The sequence below is a fragment of the Patagioenas fasciata genome, chromosome 18, assembly GCF_037038585.1.
Source record: "Patagioenas fasciata isolate bPatFas1 chromosome 18, bPatFas1.hap1, whole genome shotgun sequence".
In the NCBI taxonomy this organism is placed as follows: Eukaryota; Metazoa; Chordata; class Aves; order Columbiformes; family Columbidae; genus Patagioenas; species Patagioenas fasciata.
The window spans coordinates 7201778-7222180 of NC_092537.1; the positions used below are offsets into that span (position 1 = coordinate 7201778).

Genomic DNA, 20403 nt, shown 5'->3' on the forward strand with positions numbered 1-20403 from the left:
GTATCAGAACCTGACACTTCATTTCTCTTCGCTATTAAATTTGGCAACGTGTGCGTGGTCTGGATAAGAGGGAAATGGCATTAAAATCCCCAAGGGACTTCAAATGCAGAGATGAACTGTGGGGCACTGGTGTGACAGGGGTGGAGAGCTGGGGCTCTGCGGTACCAAAGTTTCCTCTCCTGAAGTGGGAAATGACTTTGGCTTCCGAGGGGTCCTGTTAGTCTGGAGCAAGAGCTGAGTGAGCTGCTGTTGCAGGGGGAAGCAGCCAAGATTAGAGAGAGGAATAAAAATTAGAAAAAGATAAAGCACCACATCTATGGTCCCTGCTAATGGTCATTGTTAGTAAAAGGCTTCCTAGGACGGATAATAAGGTAGATATCAAACTGCCTGTCATACCCCTACATCAGCATACGATCTCCTCCTGCCTCTGCTCTCATCCTGCTCTGTATTATCTAATAAATTTTCTCTATCCGTGTCTGATGTGACTTCAAAATGTGGATTATCTCAGCGGAGTCAGAGACCCTAACAGGACACATGGAAAATCTCTGCTCTACGGCGAGTCAGATGGTCTGGTATCTTTTTTTCCAGACCTTTGACAGAAATATGGTAAATGTGCAATTACTCAAATTTTTCCATAAATTTTGCATTTGAGGTGGATTTACATGCTTGTGATATTCTCCAGATGTGAATCCCAGCCCTGCAAAAGCAGGCAGTTTGAGAATGGCTGCAGATGGGCAAGAAATGATATAATCTATTAGAGATTTCCTTCATTATCCCTCTAATCAAGGCTTCTATCAGTCTCCTTTGATGCACTGCTGGAAAAAAAAGATCTTCAAGTAAACTGATGCTGGAGATAATTAATTAACTTGCTATCCTCCTGCCTTACAGACAGAGACAGTATCAGAAAGAAGAAGTGTCCTTTGCAATTACTGATCTGCGGTTTTCCATTCTAGTGCTGACAGCCTGTAGGACATGAAGTGGAAAAGCATTTTACCAAACTTCCAGGCTTTGACCATCAATTCTTTCACTTGAGAATATTTTCTCCTGCTTGTATTTCTCATGCTGTTGGATAACACTCTTGATGGTGAAAAATGGATTTAATACTTGAACAGTTATAGTTGTATGTAGTCTAGCTCGATAATATTATCTTCCTTATGCTTTCCTTACAGCAAACACCCTCAGCTCTGTGATCCTCAGATTATTGCATGTGAAATCCACCTTTATTAGGATAGAACAGAAAACTGAGAGTAAGAACTGGGTCAGTGGAGTAATATTGATGATGCAGGTTGCTATAGGCATTCCCCAAAATTTTTCCTAGGGGCTTGTCTGCAGATGCAGGCATGATTTCCATCCTGGGAACCTAGCTTTTTCATGTGAAATTCTCTTTCCAAATATCTGCACTCTCTCAGGTCCTGTAATGACATAGTTTACCTTTCTAGTGATCTAAAGGATAAGATTTAAATTTCTCTGTCATCTCAGACCAAACCTGGGGTAGCAGGGGGAGGTTTGCAGCCCAGTTAACCAAACTCGGGTGATTTTTCTCCTTTTATACAGTGCATTTCTATCTCTTTGAGTCCTTGAAACAACATTTCTAATTCTTAACGAGTCTATCTGTATTTAAATTTCCCATTTTTGGTACTGCTTGAGCAGCTGGATGGAGAGAGCACGGCTGAGCGGGCAGACCGACAGAGCTTTAGACACGGTGCTGCTCGACACGGCGCAGAGCTGATCCAAACCAGCATCAGCAAAACACGGATAACAGCTCCTTTTCCAAAGGAAATCTCCCCAGAAATATCAGGGAAGGGACATAATATAGGCAAGACTCAGTTTAGAAAGTTTTCTAGCAAAATCAGGGATTTAGCTCATTGTCAGTGGCCAGCAGCATGTACATGAAGGGTGCATTTATGACAAGGCAAACTTCTTCAGTTTGGTTCAGGTTTGGTCACCAACAGCTTATATGTAAATCAATTAATACTCGTAGGGGTTATTAAAGACGAAAGAAGCCAGGGATAGTGTTGCTAAAGCAGCAGAAACTTGTGCTTTTCTTTCTGAGAAAATGCTGTTGTGAAGCAGCCAGGCAGCATTAGCCTTCCCATGTAAACCCTTACAAAAAAGGAAGACCAAGAAGTGCCAAAACACACCACAATGTGTTGCTTATTCATGGTTTTTAATGCATCTCCTCCTCTTCCATGTGCTTGGAAACGCAAGCCCCTGGGGAGGGAGGACAGCCCTGCAGACAGTAAATAACATGGAATGTAATGTAGTGCTTCGCTTCCAATGCTGAGGGATCTTCTCTCATCCTTCAGAGTGGATGAAAAACTTCTACCTGTCCTCCCAGGGCTTTATCTTGTTTTTTTCAAAATGATTACTAAATGAATGCTTTTGTGAATTCTGTGGCTCTAGTTGGCTCCCGGTGAGGTCAGGACAAGGGTGAAGCCCCCGACGGACGAGCTGTGCTGGCAGGACCTGCAGACACCTCGTGTGGGCTTATTTCTGGGTGGCAGAAGTGCAGTTCCTGGAAGCCACGCTGCCAGGGGAGGCAACTGCTTTCTGGTTAAAGCGGTCACCTTCAGAAAATCAGAAAACCACCTCCTTCTTAACTGTCTTTATGGGAAAACAGGGAATGTTTTCAACTTCAAGGCATCTGCTTGCCACGTTTCACAGTTTGAAATTGCCAGTTATAAAAGGAACTCTCTTGCAGACTGTAAATCCTTGTCTTGGCCTATAAGTACTGAAAAGCTCCTAATGAACATCCTTTCTCACACACAGAACTCTCTTTAAAATAAATAAATAAATAAATAAAATCTGCTAATTAATTTTAAGCCTCTTTGTGGCAAAGCCTAAGAACTGGATTTACCAAGAGACCAGGGGGTCCATCTGGTGCAAAAATCTTGCTGCCATGCCAAGGTATTTGTTTCATGGAGGGTTTTAGACCTAGATAGTTCCCATTGGGAACAGTGCCAGTTGTACTGACACATTTCTCCATGTGTTGAGGGGATGGTGGAAAGGATCCTCAGCCAGAAGCTGGACTGGCTTTCCCTGGACCTCTCCCACGCGTGGGACACGTGCACGGTGGCTGCTTCTTCCCACACGATCACTCCAAAATAGTGGCATCAAATCTGATAGCAGTGCAAGGTTTTAGAAGTGGGAGCCCCATGAAGTTCTTGCAAGTTTTGTTGTCCGTGTTCCCTAGAAACTCCTTTACATAAAGACAGATGCAGCATTGCTTTATACCTCCATAAACTCTTCTAAGCATGTCTGTGCTGCACACACCTTCGCCATAAATCTCTGTAGTTTGGAGGACGTACAAGCAGGATCCCGATGTCTTTGCCCTTCTCCAGCCAAACCGGGTTTGGCCAGGAAATGCAGAAGCTCGGTAACAAAACCCGTAGTTTTTTACATTGCATCAAGTTCAGACATAGGAAGTTTGTGGTGACGGAGGCCATGGGTGCAGGTCACTCTGCTCCAAAATCAAAACCACTTATTTTTCAAACTAAGGAAAATTCAGCCAAGCACAGAACTGCAAGGCTTGTCCGTGGCAGCGTGCAGGGGCACATAAATGTGCTTTTTGCATCTCTTTTGCAAAAGCTGTTCTGTGTCTTTCATCATCTTGATCACCCTTCCTCGCACAGTTTCTAATTCTAATGTATCTTTTTCAAGGAGCACATTATATCCATGTTAATGCAAATTTACTAGAATTTCCCAAAAGATTTGGATTGACTTTGGGTTGGAGAGAGACAGGGAAAGCAACAGTGCCAACAAGGAGACTTACTCATTTTAACTGAATCAGTTTCTCTGCCCTAATTAGCAACACACTTGCTCATGAAGAGAAAAGAGTTTGATGAACGGAAAAATAAAATGAACTGGGTGTAGAGAATTATGCGAGTTTTTAAGTGCGTATTGCATGCAATGGAGAGTAATTAAGCACAATGAAAGTAAACACAAAGCATTTTGCATCTTTTCTCCCCATGTAGGAGCATCCCATCCTTTCTAATCAAACTGCTGTTTGTCAAGCGTTTGTTCTTTGTCTTCTTCTGTCTTTCAGCAGAGGACCAATCATCAGATAAGCCTTTACCAGAAAACAGCCTTTGAAGGAGCCAAAAGCAGGTAGGAATTTCACTCCGGACAATATCCATGAACAATATTTGCTTGTATGTTTGATGACGAGCTGTGCAAACATGCAGGACCTGATCAGGAGGAGACAGGCTGGGATGGTCATTACTCAGCCAAAAACCAAGTCTATAGGAGCACTGAAATGGTTAAAAAGTCAAGACATGCTGCTAAAATTCAACTGATTATGCTATATTTTATTTGAATTTGTAATTCCTCTCTCGCTATCTTTCCTTGGTTAGTGGCCAAGTCTAACTTTACCTCGAAGCTCAGTCCTGTGAGACACAGCTTGTGGCTGATTGCATCTGGTTGGGAAGAAAGGGACTTGTGCTGGGATCTTGCTTTTAATCTTTGTGCATAAATCAGGAAAAATTAAGGCTGTGTGGGTGATGCATCTGGTCATTGCCTGACCATGACATGGTGACAAGTGAGCCCCACACTAAACAGTGCTGTGGGGAGGATGGTCCTCCTGGCTCTGTTGGCCAACCGTACCCAGGTGAGCTGAGGACAACTCTTGGGCAAAGCTATGTCGGTTCACAGTGCACATGGCAATGGGCTGAAAAGACCAGAGTCATTGGTTGCCTGGATTTCAGAGCTGGTTAAAACTTCACTGCCTGAGCTTTTCTTTAGGAAACAAAATTATGAGAACAAAAATCAGTCAGATCCTGGACTTGCTTAATGCAGATGCTAACTTGCTCTACCCATACTCCAAGTCATGTAGTCATGCAAACGTGCTTTGGGCGATGCTGAGCTAATCAGTAGGGTTAAAGACAGAGTATTTTAGCTTCAGTTAGGTGCCAGGTTATCATATCCTTGTTTCTTCGGGATGTGGGAAAAACAAGCACACATCTGCCTGCACAGTGCTGTGTGAGCAGTCCTGGGGTGATGGGTGATCGGTGGCTCTGCAGAGCAAACGAAGCTGCAGATCCATCCAGGGGAGCACAGCTGGAGAACAACTTGCTCCTTCCCCTCAGCATTGTGAGTCGTATTTCTCTGGGTTTTGAGTCAGAAACCTTGCTGTACTAGATTGGGTTGCTGTGCTGGATTTTCATGCCCATGTATTACTGAAGACACCGTCCTGTGTTTCATTAGCTTGTTCAGTAACGTGCTGTCAGTGCAGGCAGAAGGTGGCTCTGGTCAACGAGATGTTCCTACAAGTACCAGTCACTGGCTGGAGAGCAGACCGGTGTCTGATGTGTTTGCATTCACACGTGTGTGCCATTGCCTTGCAGATTTAGTGGTAGATGCAATTGTCACTTGATAAAACTGAAAGGAAACGCAGGTTCCTTGTTCTTAATATTACCCCAGGGGCTTTGTGCTCCTGTTGGTCACAGGAGCAGATATTGGGGTGTCAGAGCTGAAGCCTGGGGAGCTGTGCAGACTTTTCTGAAGAGCTGGGTGGCACAAGGACACTTGCACAGACACTGCCATTTTGGGGTGTGTTTTACAGCATTTAAGTGTTGTTACCCAGACAAACTTGACAACAGGTCACTTGAGGGCAGCCGTCCACGGGGACAGCCAGATTGCCTTGGCTGTCTTTAAAGGGTTTATCCCAAGAGGCAGCTGTCCTGTTTGAAATCCATCCAACAGCCAGGTAGGATCCAATATTCCCCTGCTGCACCCGGGCTCTCACCAGCTCTGAAATGTTTGTATTGGCTGTTGGGGACGTTGCTGGTTTTTGGACAGATTGGTGTTCAGCTCTGCTTGGTGTCCCCCCATCTCCTTCCCCATCCAGGCAGGAGCCAGGAGCAGGGGGTGAATCTCCAGATTCCCTTCCAGGAGGGAGCACTGAGCTCTCGAGAGCTCTTCCTCCTGTAACGGATTAGAATATGCTGAACTATGAAGACTTGTCTTAATTAATGCTTTAAATAAGGTTACAGCAAGAGCTATGGAAATAATCAATAGTGAATCATCTACTCGGCAAATTCAGCTCTTTTCTGCACGTGAGTTATCTGTAAACAGCTTGCAGTTTTCTCCATTCATTCATTATTTAGAATTATTTCCCAAATATTTCCTTCAAATTGCTTTTGGTCTGCAGCTTGTTTGCAAGCAGCATGTTGAGAGTGCCTGATACTTGCTAGTCAAGCTGTGATCATTAGTTTTCGGTGGGACGAGCAGGTTATGTGGCCTCGTGCTGTGTCCCTGAGTGGAGCAGTCCAGCTCTTATCGTCCTCTGTAATGAATTCAGAATAGCTTTGGGCAAACGTTCCCGGCTCCTCGTGCAGCATCCCTGTTCACTGCCAACAGCCTCATTAGTTAAACCCTTCGCTAGGAGACTTCTCAGGGCGTAAGGGCTGCAGCACATGTTCGGACTCTATCTCTTCTGGGTTTTTCCTGAACCAGCCCTCATTTGCTCTGTTGACTTTATCAGTGGCAGGAGCTTCGAAATAATCAAGTCTTAGTGGTCACTCGTGTTTCACAATAACAAGTCTGCTTGGGTCACCAGCAAGACAGCAGTGGAGATGCCAGAGGCTGCCTGGTACTCGTTCAGCAGCCCAGCTTTGCCCTTACAGCCCCGGTTAGACCTTACTGGTGTCCAAGTCTGCAGTGGACTGGTCCCCACAGCCGAAGACCAACCCTCATTTACACGTGTCAGAGTGTCCAAAGTGGCTGTGACCCTGGAAGAAAATCATCAGCAATTCCAGGGCTCTTGCCATGTCCCTGGCTTGCAATATGCCTTCCCCTGTTACAATCACCGCACCATCGCAGCTCCAAAAAGACTCTGGCAGTTTTGATGATTAAAAGGATTTCTGCTTGATAAGAACTGGAGTGAAACTCATTTCAGGTAGGAGCCAAACAGCTGCTGGATGGTACACAGTTTCATTTACTGCTGACACGAACTGGATTGTTTTAAGCAGAGGACATAAATAGGCTCTGACATAAATCAAAGAAAACACCAGCTGCGGGTCAGCTGCGCTCTGGGGATTTGCTTCTGGGTATCTGCTAAGAAACCAGACAGGAGGAGGCTGCTGCTCTCCCAGATCACTCGAGCATGGCTTCTCTGGGTGGTGGAAGGATTGTCCTGTGCTGAGGGATTTTGACAGGTCCCTTCCCCTTCCAGCATGGTTATAGCCCCCCGTAAAGCAAGATCTTAGGCTACAAAAGATGAGCTCTGGCAATTGGACTGAGGTATCTTCTGGTAGCACCATGCTGGGAAGCAGCCGGTGCTGGCATGGGAGCCCAGCCCTCTTCTCTGGGAGGGAATGAGAGCCTGGATTGCCTGATAACTGAATTGAGGGGAAATTGTCCCATAGGAAATACTTGTCGCTGTCCCTGGGGTTGCTGCTGGGAAGTGTCCTTCATTCCTTCATGGTGGAGCCACCACTTGCCCCTTCCCACAGCCAGGACCAATGACTTGCTGGGGCTGGGCATCACCTCTGCTGCCGATGGGAATGTGGAGAATTTGGGGAGGTAACAAAGAGGTTTGCACTGTGTAGAGTGACGTAGTCCAGAGGTAGATAGAGATCATTCCAGGTATATTTTCTCTGGAAGAAAGACAGAAGGAGGAGAAAGGAGCCCTGCCTACAAATGAACAAATCCTGACCTCAGTGAAAAGGTGAGCCCAGCACAAAAAGCCACCGAGCATCCAAACGGTGCCACTTGCTATCTGAGAAGTATCCCCACAACCAGCAACAGTGTCTCAGGGCTGCAAACCCAGTCTGCTGGGAGCAGCAAACACTCCTGGTTTGCTACCTCGGTCCCTTTGCAACCAAGACTCGGGCAAAACAGAAGCAGCCCCTTGACCTGCCCCTTCCCTGCTCCAGGTCCCAGCAGCAGCTGTGCTTCACCACCCTGGTGCTGTACGAGCCGGGGGAGAGGGTTGGGTGTTGTGGTTGTTTTTTCTTTTTTTCTCCTTAAGTCAAAATCAATAATGATGACAGAGTTATAAGGTGAGCGATGGGAAAGGAGAAGAAAGCGCCCGGTGTCAAATTTGATGCAGGAGGCAGTTAGAGGAACCTATTACTAGTTCTGTTGCCTTAGGGTATGTTGGTGGGTACATAGGAGAGTGTAATGTCAGCGAAACGGGAGAGCAGTCTCTTTCCCCTTGAACCCTTATCATTAATGTGGAAGGCATACATTGTCAGCTATTAGTCTGGAGGGGAGGGAGAATAGCACGCGAGATGTCTTAGTTTGGAAATGGAGTCTGACTCATTGTCGTCTGGTGTGTGAAGGATGGAGGGTTATTGTAACTGTTGTTGTTGTTGCTGTGATTATTATATGAGTATTATAGCTTTTGGGAGAAGATGGGGCTCCGAGGGCTCTGCTGCCTGTCACTACAGCTTTTGATGAGTAAAGACTGAAAAGCACGATGTGGTGAATGCTCTGGGTGATTTGAGCCTGATTTCAAAGCGTGATGGTGGAGTCAATGACAGGGATGCTCTGTGAGACCAGGGAGAGCGCAGGCCCATGTCCTCACCCAGAATTCACACTGAGCGCTGCCGAGGGGACACGGGTTGTTGTGGGAGTGTCTTTGAAAGACAAACTAAATAAAAACTTAAGAAACCGGTCTTAACCGTTCCTACCGCTGCTGTAATCATTGGTGGAGAATGGGGAGTTGCACCCTGTGAACTGCAGGCAGATTGGGGTCTGAAGTTTGCATGGCTCCCTCCCTGGCAATGAGCCTGAGGACAGCATCAGTCCAGTTGCTTTGCACCTCAGCAGACACCAAATGTTTTGTGCAACCTCAGGTGAACTCGTTTTCAAGAAGGCCAGTGACGGTGGTTCTTGCGGACACAGGTAGCGAGTTGCTCTCCTGCACCTCAGCTCTTCATCTCTGAATTACCCACTTGATAGAGTTTCCCTCATTTAGGAAATGTCAATAATTCCTTGGGCTCCGTTAATCCCAAGATTACATGGGTAATTCCTGTTTGCATTAATGGGAGGATCTCTCTCGAATTCTCTGCATGCGAATGAGCATCACACGGGCTGGTGCGCCCAGCCCAAGCGAACCGCTGGCGCAGCCGCCTCCCCTCCTCCAGCACCGGCTGCCTTCAGCGGAGGATCTGAAAGGAAACACAAAATTAGATCTTTTGCCTCAGGACGTTCATTTTTTCGGAGGCACATTGCAAATGATGTCTATTATTAACTCCAGCCGTTAGTCCCTTCCTTTTCTGTCTGGCTTTGCCATTGCAGCTTTCAGAGTCATCTCACAGGTGCTGCTGCAGCAGCGTGGAGAGATGACAAACGTGGTTCTCTTCCGTGAGGTGTGAGATAAATGGGTTGTGAGCAAGTAAGGCAAATCCATCCCCTTTGTGCCTTTACATGCCAAAGTGGCACATACAGACCCCTCAAAAATCCCAGATTTTGCATCCCTGGGCTGCCCATCCAGGGATGCTGCATTGCCCCAAGCCTTTTGTTCCCACACCCTGTCTGGATGGGAGAAGACAAGCGTAAAGGTGGCTGTGGCTCCCCCGAGCCCATCTGCAGCTCCCCTTGGGCCCCGATCTAGAAGTCAAGGGAAACGCCGAAGGCATTGGCAACACCAGGGTCACCCGGCAGCGACGAGGGCAGAGCAGCAAACTCGTCTGGCTGCATCGCGCCTCCTTGTGATTCGTGACTGAGTCTCCCGCTGCTTCCTCACAGGGGAAAATAATTAATTAAGCCAATTAATGAAGATAAATTGGAGTAGCAGCTTTGGAAAAAATACCATCGGTCAACAGCGAGCTGTTCCCCAGGGCAGGCTGTAGAGGCAGCGGTCTCCTGGTGCTGCTGTGACAGGACCCGGCACTGCTCGCTGTTCATCGCGGTGGCATCAAGAGGTGCCACGGGCTGGGAAAGTCACCCCAGGCTTCTGTCTGTGGCTGCGGCCAGGAGCCGCTAGGGTAGGGATCCTGTTGTCTTAGGAGCTGGGCATGTTTAAGGTAATAACAAAATAAAAGAGAAAAAAGGAAACTGAAAGTCCCTAAAATCCCCCAAAACCGTCACACATGAGCTGAGCACCAAGTCAGGCTGGGGGATGCTGCCGAGGTGGTGTCAGACCTCCGGCCTCGGGGGCTGTCACTCAGCTCCTTCCTTAGGAAGGAGAAAAGATGCTCAAGAGCCTTTGCTTCCCACAGTGATTTTTATTTCAAAGCTCTTGCAAATCAGGGTAAAAGGGTATGAGTTTCACTTTTGTATGTGGGTTGCTGACTGAAAAAACAATAACATTTGGGGAATAATTTGGTAGTTGCAGAGAGTGAGAATCTAGTTTGACTTGGAGAAAAATGGGGATGTTCTTGGGGCTGGGGTGAGAGGAAGGTGGAAGAGCCAGAAAAGCCTTTATGCTGCTGTGGAGTCTGTTTGCCATCAGTATCTGCTGAAAAAACAAAGAAAAGCTGTTAGGTGAGCAGCAAGATTGGTTTTCGTGTTTTATTCTAAAAACATTGGGCTGATATTTATTTCATTAGAGTAAACCTTTCAGTAGCTGGTAAATGAATTCCGAGAAGTGAGAGGAACCCCAGGATCAGGGACTTTACTTCATTTAGGATTGTGTGCAGCTAATATTCTGGTTAAATAAATACATTTTACTAATTGGATTACTCAGACAGTGTAATATACTGCTGGATTTCCAACACGATGCTAATAAATTGTGTGAAGAACTTAATCATGTTAGCTTCCAAAAAGCTTGTAAGAGATGAAATTAAAAAGTAAGTAGAAGTTGACATCTATTGCATTTCACAGCGCCTTCATTTTCCTCATCCTTCTTAGAGTTCTCCTTACCGTAGCGTGGCTGATGTGGATTTTTTTTCTTTAATCTGCCTGTGATTAGGGAGGTTAGAATAGGTGCTGTGGGATGGTGGTACACAGCTCGTGTTTTTCACTGCTTCTTGTGCGGAAACAGTGGCCCAGGCTGCCCAGGGAGGTTGTGGAGTCTCCTTCTCTGCAGACATTCAAACCCGCCTGGACACCTTCCTGTGGAACCTCAGCTGGGTGTTCCTGCTCCATGGGGGGATTGCACTGGATGAGCTTTCCAGGTCCCTTCCAACCCCTGACATTCTGGGATTCTGTGGTTCCTGTCATGGTAGATGGGGTGAGACCTTGACGTTGTCTTCTGGAGGTGAAGGTGCTGGGGATTATCTTCTTGGTTGTACGTAGAAGGAAATGAGATGCCTGAAAGTTGGACAGGCTGTTGCTAAGGATGCAGAACAAGCCCTCGATGGGGTCTGGTCCTGGGGTACCCCGGGCTGGATACCTGACCCAGCACATCCCGTGGGTCGGTGCCACGAGGTGTTTGACAGCAGCGCGGGACGGGGGCTGTTGTGCATCCCGGTTCCTCTGCATCAGCAAAATGATGGAGCACGCAGCGCTGCCACCGTAATTCATCATTACTGAAACACCGCTTCCTTCACACCGCTGCTCAATTCACCTGCATGTTTCCACCAGAGAGAGAAGATGGAAGAAATCCTTTTATTTCTTCTTTTTTTTTTTTTTTCCTTTTGATAGAAATATACAGTGAACAAATGGCTCTCCCTCTCCAGGAATCGGTGACAAATGGTCCGTTAAAAACAGATAACTTGTAGCCCCATCAATAGAAGAACACCATGGGTTATATAGAGAGCTTGAGATGTATTATTTAAACTGCAGCCAGCTGTCAATAGGGTCTGCTCTTTACTGAGAAATAAACGCCAGGCAAAGGCAGTTTTGTGGCTTGAGCCAAGGGGCCGGGGAACCTGCTAATTGATGAAGTCTGTTCTGAGTCTCTGGCAAGAAGGACGGCCCGCTTGCCTGTTCCATACGTCAGATGCAGTGCCCTAACACCCATGGCGTTATCTGGGGTAAGGATGTTTGCTCCTAACTCAGATTATATCCCAGCTCCTTCCCTCTGCTGCACACAGACCTGTCACTGCCTCCCTGTGCAGCACAAGGTTTGCTGGGGTATCAGTTCACATGGATGCGATACCAGCACTTTCGTATGATGGAAATTAATTTGTGTGTGTGTGTGTTTGGAAATAGCTCAGCAAAATGATACTCCAGCACTAGTAGCTAAAGGGTTAAAGTACCCCTGCTCACAAGATGCCTGTTTGGACACCCCTAAATTTTTCAGATGTATTTGATGCATCAAATGGTGATAATTGTTGTATCAAAGGGGCACGTGGGGGAATAATTTGCCTTTCTGAAGTGCTGCGAGATCTCCAGATGAAACGCTCGGCTGCTGTGATTGGCACTAAAAAGAAGGCATTGCCAATTCTTGTTACAGAGTTGGTTCCCCATGAAGGTTTAGACATGTGTCTTGGTAACCAGGAATCCTGCCCCCATGCCTTCAGTGAGACCCCTGGTTTTTAGGACGATGCACAAGATGTCAGACTCGGAACGGGTGATCTCCACGGAGACAGCGATTCTCACGTGAAGGCAGGAGCCAGCATGCAAACCTACTCCTGTTCCCAGCTGCATTTTGGGGAGCCAAACCCAAAACACCCAGATCAAGCAAAGTTTCTGGGAGCAGCAGGGACCCAGAAATCCAAAAAGCCAGGTCCAGCCTGGCATCAGTGATCAGTGCTTACGAGCTCTGAGCCCTTGGCTGAGCAGCGCTGAACACAGAGCAACAAAATCTGCACTGCTGTGCTCCCCCTCTCTCCCTCCCATTAATATCTGTTCCTGATCAAAGTTTCCTTATTTTTCTTAATTCCCCATTTGAAAGAAGTATTGTCTGCATGAGGCCTCACCCTGCATTTATTTATATTTTCGCTCACAGCGGGATTTAAAAACAACAAACCAGCCCCTGCAATGGCAGCAGCTTCCCCATAACCTGAACCTCATTGAAATACTAATAACTGGGTTTTGATGCAGCTTTGTGGGTATTAATGCAAATGTTTTTCTGACTCTCCAGGTTTAATAGCAACAGCTTATACAACTCTAATTAGCATAACAAAATTCAGTGATGAGAAGTAAAATGCTTGTCTTGTTTGATGTTTCCTGGTAATTAGTAAGAATAGTGATTTATGCAGCTTGCTGGTTCTCAGCTCACAAAAGATGGCAGAGAGCACTCTCAGCAGTTAACTCCAGGTTTGTGGGGAGGCTGTAGCTGATGGGAAATACAAGTGTCACTGCGTGCCCTGAGACCCAGACGTGCTCAGGCAGCGTACACCCCAGCACAGATGTGATCCAAGGGCTCAGCAGGTTTCCCCGCACACGCTCATGCGTGTTGGTCCATGCAGAGGTGTATGGTTGGGTGTTGTGTGGGCAAACATGCACTCACCGAGTCCTAAATGGCCTTTTGGTTTGGGATGGGCAGCAATCGTGCGGAACCAGAGCATGGCTTTTGGTTTAGAGATCAGACCTGTGTGTGTTTGAGATGCTAATTTTTCCCTTCTGCATTCAACTGGGAAGGTTTCCTTCTCTTCTTGCAAATAGTGGAGACAAGGAGCCCCTGAAGTAGGTTTTCTGGAGGGGATGGATGTTCCCACCCCGCTGTGCCCTCTCAGAGCCAGCCCTCGCAAGGCGAGAAGGCAAAGCTGCTGTTGAACGGCTCATGTTTGCTCACCCTGGCAGCAACGTGTGGCATCCATCCCAAAGGGAACCTTTTCTCCATGCCTTGGGCTCGTTGTTTGACCCGAGGCTTTGTAAAACACGGTGACATGACTTGTGTGCTCTGTTTTGGGCCAGGAGGAGTTAAAGATCAAAAGAGAAGAGGCTGTTGCTGGCGTGACAGACACTGGCATTTCCCAGCTTGCAGCCCTGTCCGCTTAACCTGCGTTTGCAGACCCAGGGCTCTGTATCACCTTTAATATTTCTCCTTGTCTATGAACTCTTCTCCTTGGGCCCGTGGGGAACAGCAGGCTCTGCCCAGCCCAAAGACCCCTTCATCCCCCCTTTGCATGAGAGGGGAAGGATTAAAAGCCATTGCTGCCTTCCCCATCCCCGCTGTGCTCTATCACCTGCCCCAGCAGAGCTGGTGGGGACAGTCCATGCTGTGAACCTCTGGGGAATGCTCTCAACAGTCCCTTTCCTCGCCTGTGCCATTAAATGTGTGATGAGTTATGGTCTTCCCGTCAGGCCAGGCACGTGAGACCCCTGCATTAGGCACAGGCTGTTATCTTTGTCTCCGGCCAGCTCTTGTCCGATTCCCCAGCACCATCCTCTCCTTACAAAAGCTTTCATTGTATTAACAGCTGCAAAGTAAACCATCCAGGGCAGTAAATTTCGAACTAGTAAAAAAAGAGAAACCCTTCTTTTATGTGGTATGTAGTTGGCTTTATGGAGGGCAGTGCTGACGGCGCTTATTGAGATAAACGTTGTGGCTGAGTTTTTAAAAAGACTAAATAATGTGGGCCTTTTGTGGGGATGTAAGATGACAAAATTAGGAGGGAAGTTAAACTACCTTGCTCCTGACCATCAGATGAATCTCTGTGGCAATCTGGAAGCAATCTCTGTGTGTGCCTGCAGCTCCCTGGGCAGGGACGTGGCCAGCACAGCAGAGCTGCCGTGTTTCTTAAGTACCAGAGCTTGGATGCAGCAGCAGACATGTCGGTAGCCTGATCCAATACAGCAAATCCTTTGTTTCCTTGCTAAGAAAGCTAATTTTGCAAATCAAAAGACCGAATGATATATAAGCTGTGAGTGCCTTTACTCTGTGGCGCTCCTGGGAGAGAGAAATTGTCATTTGAGGAATAGGACAGAGGCAACCAGGGCTGCTTGATTGTATTTGCTCCTTCCCTCCACCCTCCCGGTATTTCTGAAATGGCTCCTACCACGAGACACCCTGAAACAAGATGCATTCATTCATATTAATAACATTTGAGTATTTGCATGGGTAAGGTGGCTCAGAGAGAGGCATTCATGATGAGAAGAATAATTTGGTCCAGCCAGTCTTTGCAAACCATTCTGGGGAAAAGCTTTCCCACCCTGAGTACAGCGGGAAGCTTTCACTGCGCTGTTCGCAAAGGAAAGCACGAGCTGATCTGACAAGCTGCGAATGCCGGTGTGGAAATGCGAAGGTGTGCGGGGTCTGAGCTGGTGGCAGAGGTCGGGTTGGGTTTTGATCTGACATGACTCACCCAGTGCCCGGAGCTCTCTCTTTCGCAGCCTTTGGAAGGGATCTGTGTGCTTTAAATACAGATCTTGAAAAGTGAATGTCTGTGGACCTATTGAATGTTTTTTCCAGGCTGTCTCCAAGGCAGTCATCCTCACAAGAGGAGGAGGAAGGGCAGACATTCAACTCTTCTCTTTAGTGACTGATGACACTGGAACAGGCTCCCCAGGGAGGTGCCACGGCCCCAACCTGACGGTGTTCAAGAAGAGACTGGACAATGTCCTCAGACACACGGTGTGACTTTTGACGTTGTCACATGCAGGAACAGGAGCTGGACTCTATGATCCTTATGGATCCCTTCCAACTGAGAACATTCTATGATCATTGAGCGGGATGAGATTTCTCTGCAGACGGCAGGTTGCAGAGACGAGCCCCACCGGTGTGTATAGACCCGCTGGTGGGACCTACCTGTGGGCAGAGGCTGCCAAAGGGGCTCCTCAAGGAGACTCCAGCGAGCGGGTTTGCAGGTACCTGTGTTTCCAGCACGGAGCCAGCACCAGCTCCACTGCGAGGTGACAAGGAGGAGAGCCCCAGAGGGTGCAGCTGGAAAACGTTTCCATCCCTTTCTGCTCAGAAAGGCGTGCAGGCTTCCCGCAGTCTGCGAGTGCGTGGATGTGAGTGATATAAATGTAAAATTGGCCTTCTCAGGTTCTGAAGAGCGCGGTTTGCAGCTGGAGATGGATCACCAATCTTCCAGGGAATTGTGCTCTACAAGGTTAAGCATGTTTGCAGAAGAAATATGGATAATGCTCTTATCATGTATGACCTTTACTATATGTGTAACGTTGTCAGTGACAAAAATGCCATTTTTTAAATGGTTTTCACACTATGTTATCCAGCCATTAATCATGATGTATGTGAGCGACTCTATATTGTTTCTCTGAAATTGCAGCATTAGATTATTTTCCATCCCGGCTGCTCACATGAATCGTACCCCCTGTTACCATGAGCAAGGTTCCTATTTTCCATGCCTAATGTCATTCTGGCCCTACATTTACCCAGAGGACTAGAGAGAAACTTCCAAGGCACAAAGATGCAGCTCTCCACTCCTTCCTCAGCCGACAATTTGTGTATATGTGCGTATAAATGGTGCACTTACTTCAAGATGTCTCTCTAATCCGGGAGTTGATAAATGACTCTTTCAGACACCTCTGCTGATGTTGCATTTTTAATCTAGACAAACCGTAGCTTTGGCTCTGTTCTGTGTCTCCCTGTCTCCCTGCTACTGCCATCTCCGCTCTTTGCGGGTTAATGTTTCATCTTGCCTGCTATAATTTGGGAGTTTTTACTTCCAAAGTGTATTTTGATTTACAGAAGGTAAAAAGCAGTTGGCAGGTTGGTGTTTACCCTTTTTGTGTCATTTTCTTTTTTTCTTTGAGATTTCAGGTGTGAGTGCTGTTTCCCACTATACGTAACTAATTTGTATCTTCACTGCCTGAGGAAAGATGCCACCAAAAAGGGACATCAAACAAAACCCCATAGCTCAAGCTATGGTTTTGGAGTCACTGTGTGACCCCCAGTTGAGGTCTAACTGCTCACTGCAGTGCGGGCTGGCACCTAACACCTGCCAGTACAGGACTTGTCTGAGATCAAAGGGAAAACAGAGCTTGCAGGTAGCAACTGAATACATAGTCATTATTTGTAGCCCTAACAAATAGGCCCTATTTGTGCCTTTTTGCCCTTTATTGTTGTCATTAAAGCACCCACTCAAGAGCAGGGCTGGTTTTAGCAGGGTCACAGCTGTGAGCATCCCTTCCCAGCCTCAGTGTGTGGGTGTGCAATGGAACTGGGATGCATTGGAGTTGGGGTGCAATGGAGCTGGTGTACAATGGAATTGGGGTGTAGTGGAGCTGGTGTACAATGGAATTGGGGTGCAGTGCAACTGGGGTGCAGTGGAGCTGATGTGCAGCCCCACACGTGCTCTGCACCCACAGTGCAGGGCATCGCCAGCAGCTCCAGAGCAGCTGCACAAACCCAGTGGTTCTGCTGGAAGATGGCATCACAGGCCACGTAAATAAGGCTTTGGAGGTATCCCTTGTCTCTCAGTTGGAAAGGAGTTAGTGTTATCCATGGTGTCGCCATGGGCTGGTTGGGACGTGACCTCCCTTTGCTGCTGGAGTGGGAGTGAATTAAATGAGCTGAAGGGAACTGAAGATTTTCTGATGGAAACAATGCGGACGTGCTCCATTCGTGTAGAGCTGTGTGCATCCATTGGAGAAGTGGGATTCTCAGTGTTTCATGTCTCCAAGTGTAACTCATTAAGGTCTAATATTGTTCATTCTTATCAGCATCAAACAGGACCGAGGCCGCTGAGATCGCTGGGCTCTGCAGCTGGAGTGGGGGAGCAGAGATTTCATCTTTTGGGATGGAAATCAGTTTAGAGTAGCCAGAAAGGTCTGTGTTTTTCTGGCCCATTGCTGATTTTGAGGAAGACCTCACTAGGCCTTTGACATCCTGAGTGACTTTGAGTGAACTGCAGGTACCTGTGTCTCTGGGCTGGGTTATCTCTCCCTTCCTCCTGCTTGTGTGCAGAGCTCTTTGCCTCAGAAACTTTGTGTCTTACATTCATATTTTATGGCCAGTACCGTAGGGACTCGTTTCCTTTACACCACTTCCATAGGGCTCTGTATTCTCTTTACTCTGCTCTTTCGCACAGCTCTTCAATATTGCAAAGAGGCAGCAGGTCCCCAGGTGCAGGTCACTGGACCTTCTGTCCCCACCACCTCAATCCCTCCTTCTGTCCCCACAGACCCTCACAGGATTTGCTGCTGTCCCCAGAAATCCCTATTGCTCATCAATAATTTTCAGGTACCAAACGTAGTGCTTGTGGCTGTAATATCCCTTGTTCAATGGGATTTGTGGGCTGTGAGCTCTCACCTGTGTCTCAGGACGGTTTTGGACACAGCTGAGTGCTGCACCCCTGGGGCTGACACTGTGAAAGGTGACAGCCGGGCTCGGTTTGTGATGTTCCAAGACAGCCCTGTCCTCTGGAACCCCCCAGTTCTGCCCTCCCTGTGCCCGAGCCCATCTCACCAGCCTCCCCTGCAACTGCACGGGAGCAGCATCTTGAGATTAATAAATTATTTGTGTGGGAGCAAATGCAAACCAAACTGCACATGCACACGAGATCAGGTGTGTCTCTTGTCTCTGTGTCTCTGTTTCACTGTATGTCTTTGTTTCAAACTCTTCTTTTTCTAATGAGATTCTCCGTGCCACGTGCACTGGACTTTGAGACCAATAATTCTGCAAGAGTTTCCTATTCGTTGGTACCATCTAAAGAATTAACGTGCCTTTCCGTCTGCATGTCTCAAAACCATCTTAGACTAATCCCAGACCTTATTTTCTCAATTTACTTTGACTTACTTTTCTCTTCCCTCATTGTTTACCTTAATAATAAGCTCTGTAGAATGGTTTGGCATCCTGACACACATACCCAGTCTGGCTACGTAAGGGCGCAAAGGATGTTTTGGGGGGATGGACCTCCTATCTGCCTCCCCTCTGCGAAAGGGTTGATGTTGGAGGCATTACTCCATGTTCCATACCATGCTATGAGTCGAACTCTGCTAAGTAACTAAATAAAGATGTAATTTTAATGATGATTAAATTGAAGCACCTCATTAATTTCATGTGAGAGGTGGGGAAGTACACGGCAGCTCTTTCCCTAAATTCATTGTTTGTCTGGCCGCGAGACGTTCCCTCTCAACGTCTGGTTGAGTCTAATTTAAGTATGTAAATTTAATGGTTCAGTAAGTAAAATTGCCTTTATTGTTTGGAATGGTTTGCGCAGTAATTTACGAGCTAGCAAGGCTCATTTGATAGGAGTGTATGATGGAGTAGGTGACTAGAGTGAAGGACATGTTTATCTTAAGGATACAAGGGAAGAATGCGGATCCATAGCATCCATAATCAGGGAGGGACCTTGGGATAACAGTGTGGCCGAAAGACTCGGGCATGGGCCGGGTCCCCGGGACAAAGGAGCCCTGAGAGCTCAGTCCTTGGGACACTGAGCCACGATTTGGGACAGCATCACGCTAAAGGACGGGAGACTCAGGCTGGACATGAGAAAGAATGTTTTTTCGATGAAACACTGTCCCAGGTTGGCCAGAGAGGTGGTGGATGAACCATCCCTGGAGACACCCCAGGCCAGGCTGGACGGGGCTCTGAGCAACCTGAGCTGGTGAAGATGTCCCTGCTCATGGCAGGGGTGGCACTGGGGGGGCTGGGAAGGTACCTTCAACCCAAACTACTCTGTGATTCTGTGATCACTCTGCATGGTTGTTGTCACTGGAGATCACCTGGCACAGCTGCTCTGTGTGGGAGCAATGTCACCCCAATGCTCCAGAGAGAGATTTTCATCACCAAAACAAAGACCGAGAGACCTTGCAGACTGCAAGGAAATGATTTCAACTGTGTTCAAGTCTTTTTTTTCCCCATGGGGCTGCTTGGGGAGTGTTTTGCTGGGATGCACGGTGGGGTTGGGAAGTCCCTGTTGGGAAATGAGAGGGTGGCTCTGTGTTTGGGGATGGTTTTCCCCAGCAGCACAAGGAGCTCAGGTCTCACCTGAAGCTGGATCCATGCTGAAGCCAGGTGAGATGTGGGTGGCCCCGGTGCCCTCTCTCAGCCATCCTGCCACTGCCGTGCATTGCTCTTCAAGGATCCTTCATGCCACAACTAGCTTGTTATTATAACGTTTCTTATTTAAAACCGCTTGTGCTGAGGAGCTTGAAGTGCTTTTCATCTTTAATTAAGCCTCACTACACACTTGTGTTCTGGGAAGCGATTATCTCTAGTATCTTGTAGGCTGGTATGGGAGGTCTCAGGGTCACCCAGCTGGGCAGTGACGAGATTGGAAAGGGGTCCAGGACACCCACCCCTCTTGACAGCATCCCATGCCCAAAGCTGTTGTTTGAACAGGCAAATTAAGGCAGCAAACTCCAGTTTGCTTGACTATAGTCTGGCTTACAGAACATCTATATGAGGCATGTTGTAGTCATAGAAAGATAAAAATAAAATGGAATTGTTACAACAAGCAGCTGCTCTTCCTAAGAAAATGTGGTGATACAGGGCTAGGTAGGAAAGCCCAATCCTTAGAAAGAACAGGGACTTCGCATTTAATTGAGGAGGGCTTCATGTCATCATTGTAGTTTATTATATATTATTTGTGTTTTAATGACTGGTTAAGAAATTTAAGATATACAAGGGGTACTTATGGTCCTGCTTTAATACCAAAGGTGAGAGGCAAGAGGGCAAACACCACCTTGATGTGCTTTGGCCCTTCAGGTACC

General features: G+C 47.3%; 1 protein-coding gene across 11 annotated transcripts in view; it reads left to right on the forward strand.

Moving 5' to 3' along the window:
- The window catches only part of TNRC6C (trinucleotide repeat containing adaptor 6C), a 281325-nt gene that overhangs the window by 91548 nt on the left and 169374 nt on the right, over nucleotides 1–20403 (forward strand). For all 11 annotated transcript variants that reach the window (XM_071816681.1, XM_071816683.1, XM_071816687.1 and 8 more), the window contains exon 3: nucleotides 4046–4107. In XM_071816681.1, coding sequence (XP_071672782.1) covers nucleotides 4046–4107 — 62 coding nt within the window. The remainder of the gene's footprint in view (nucleotides 1–4045; nucleotides 4108–20403) is intronic.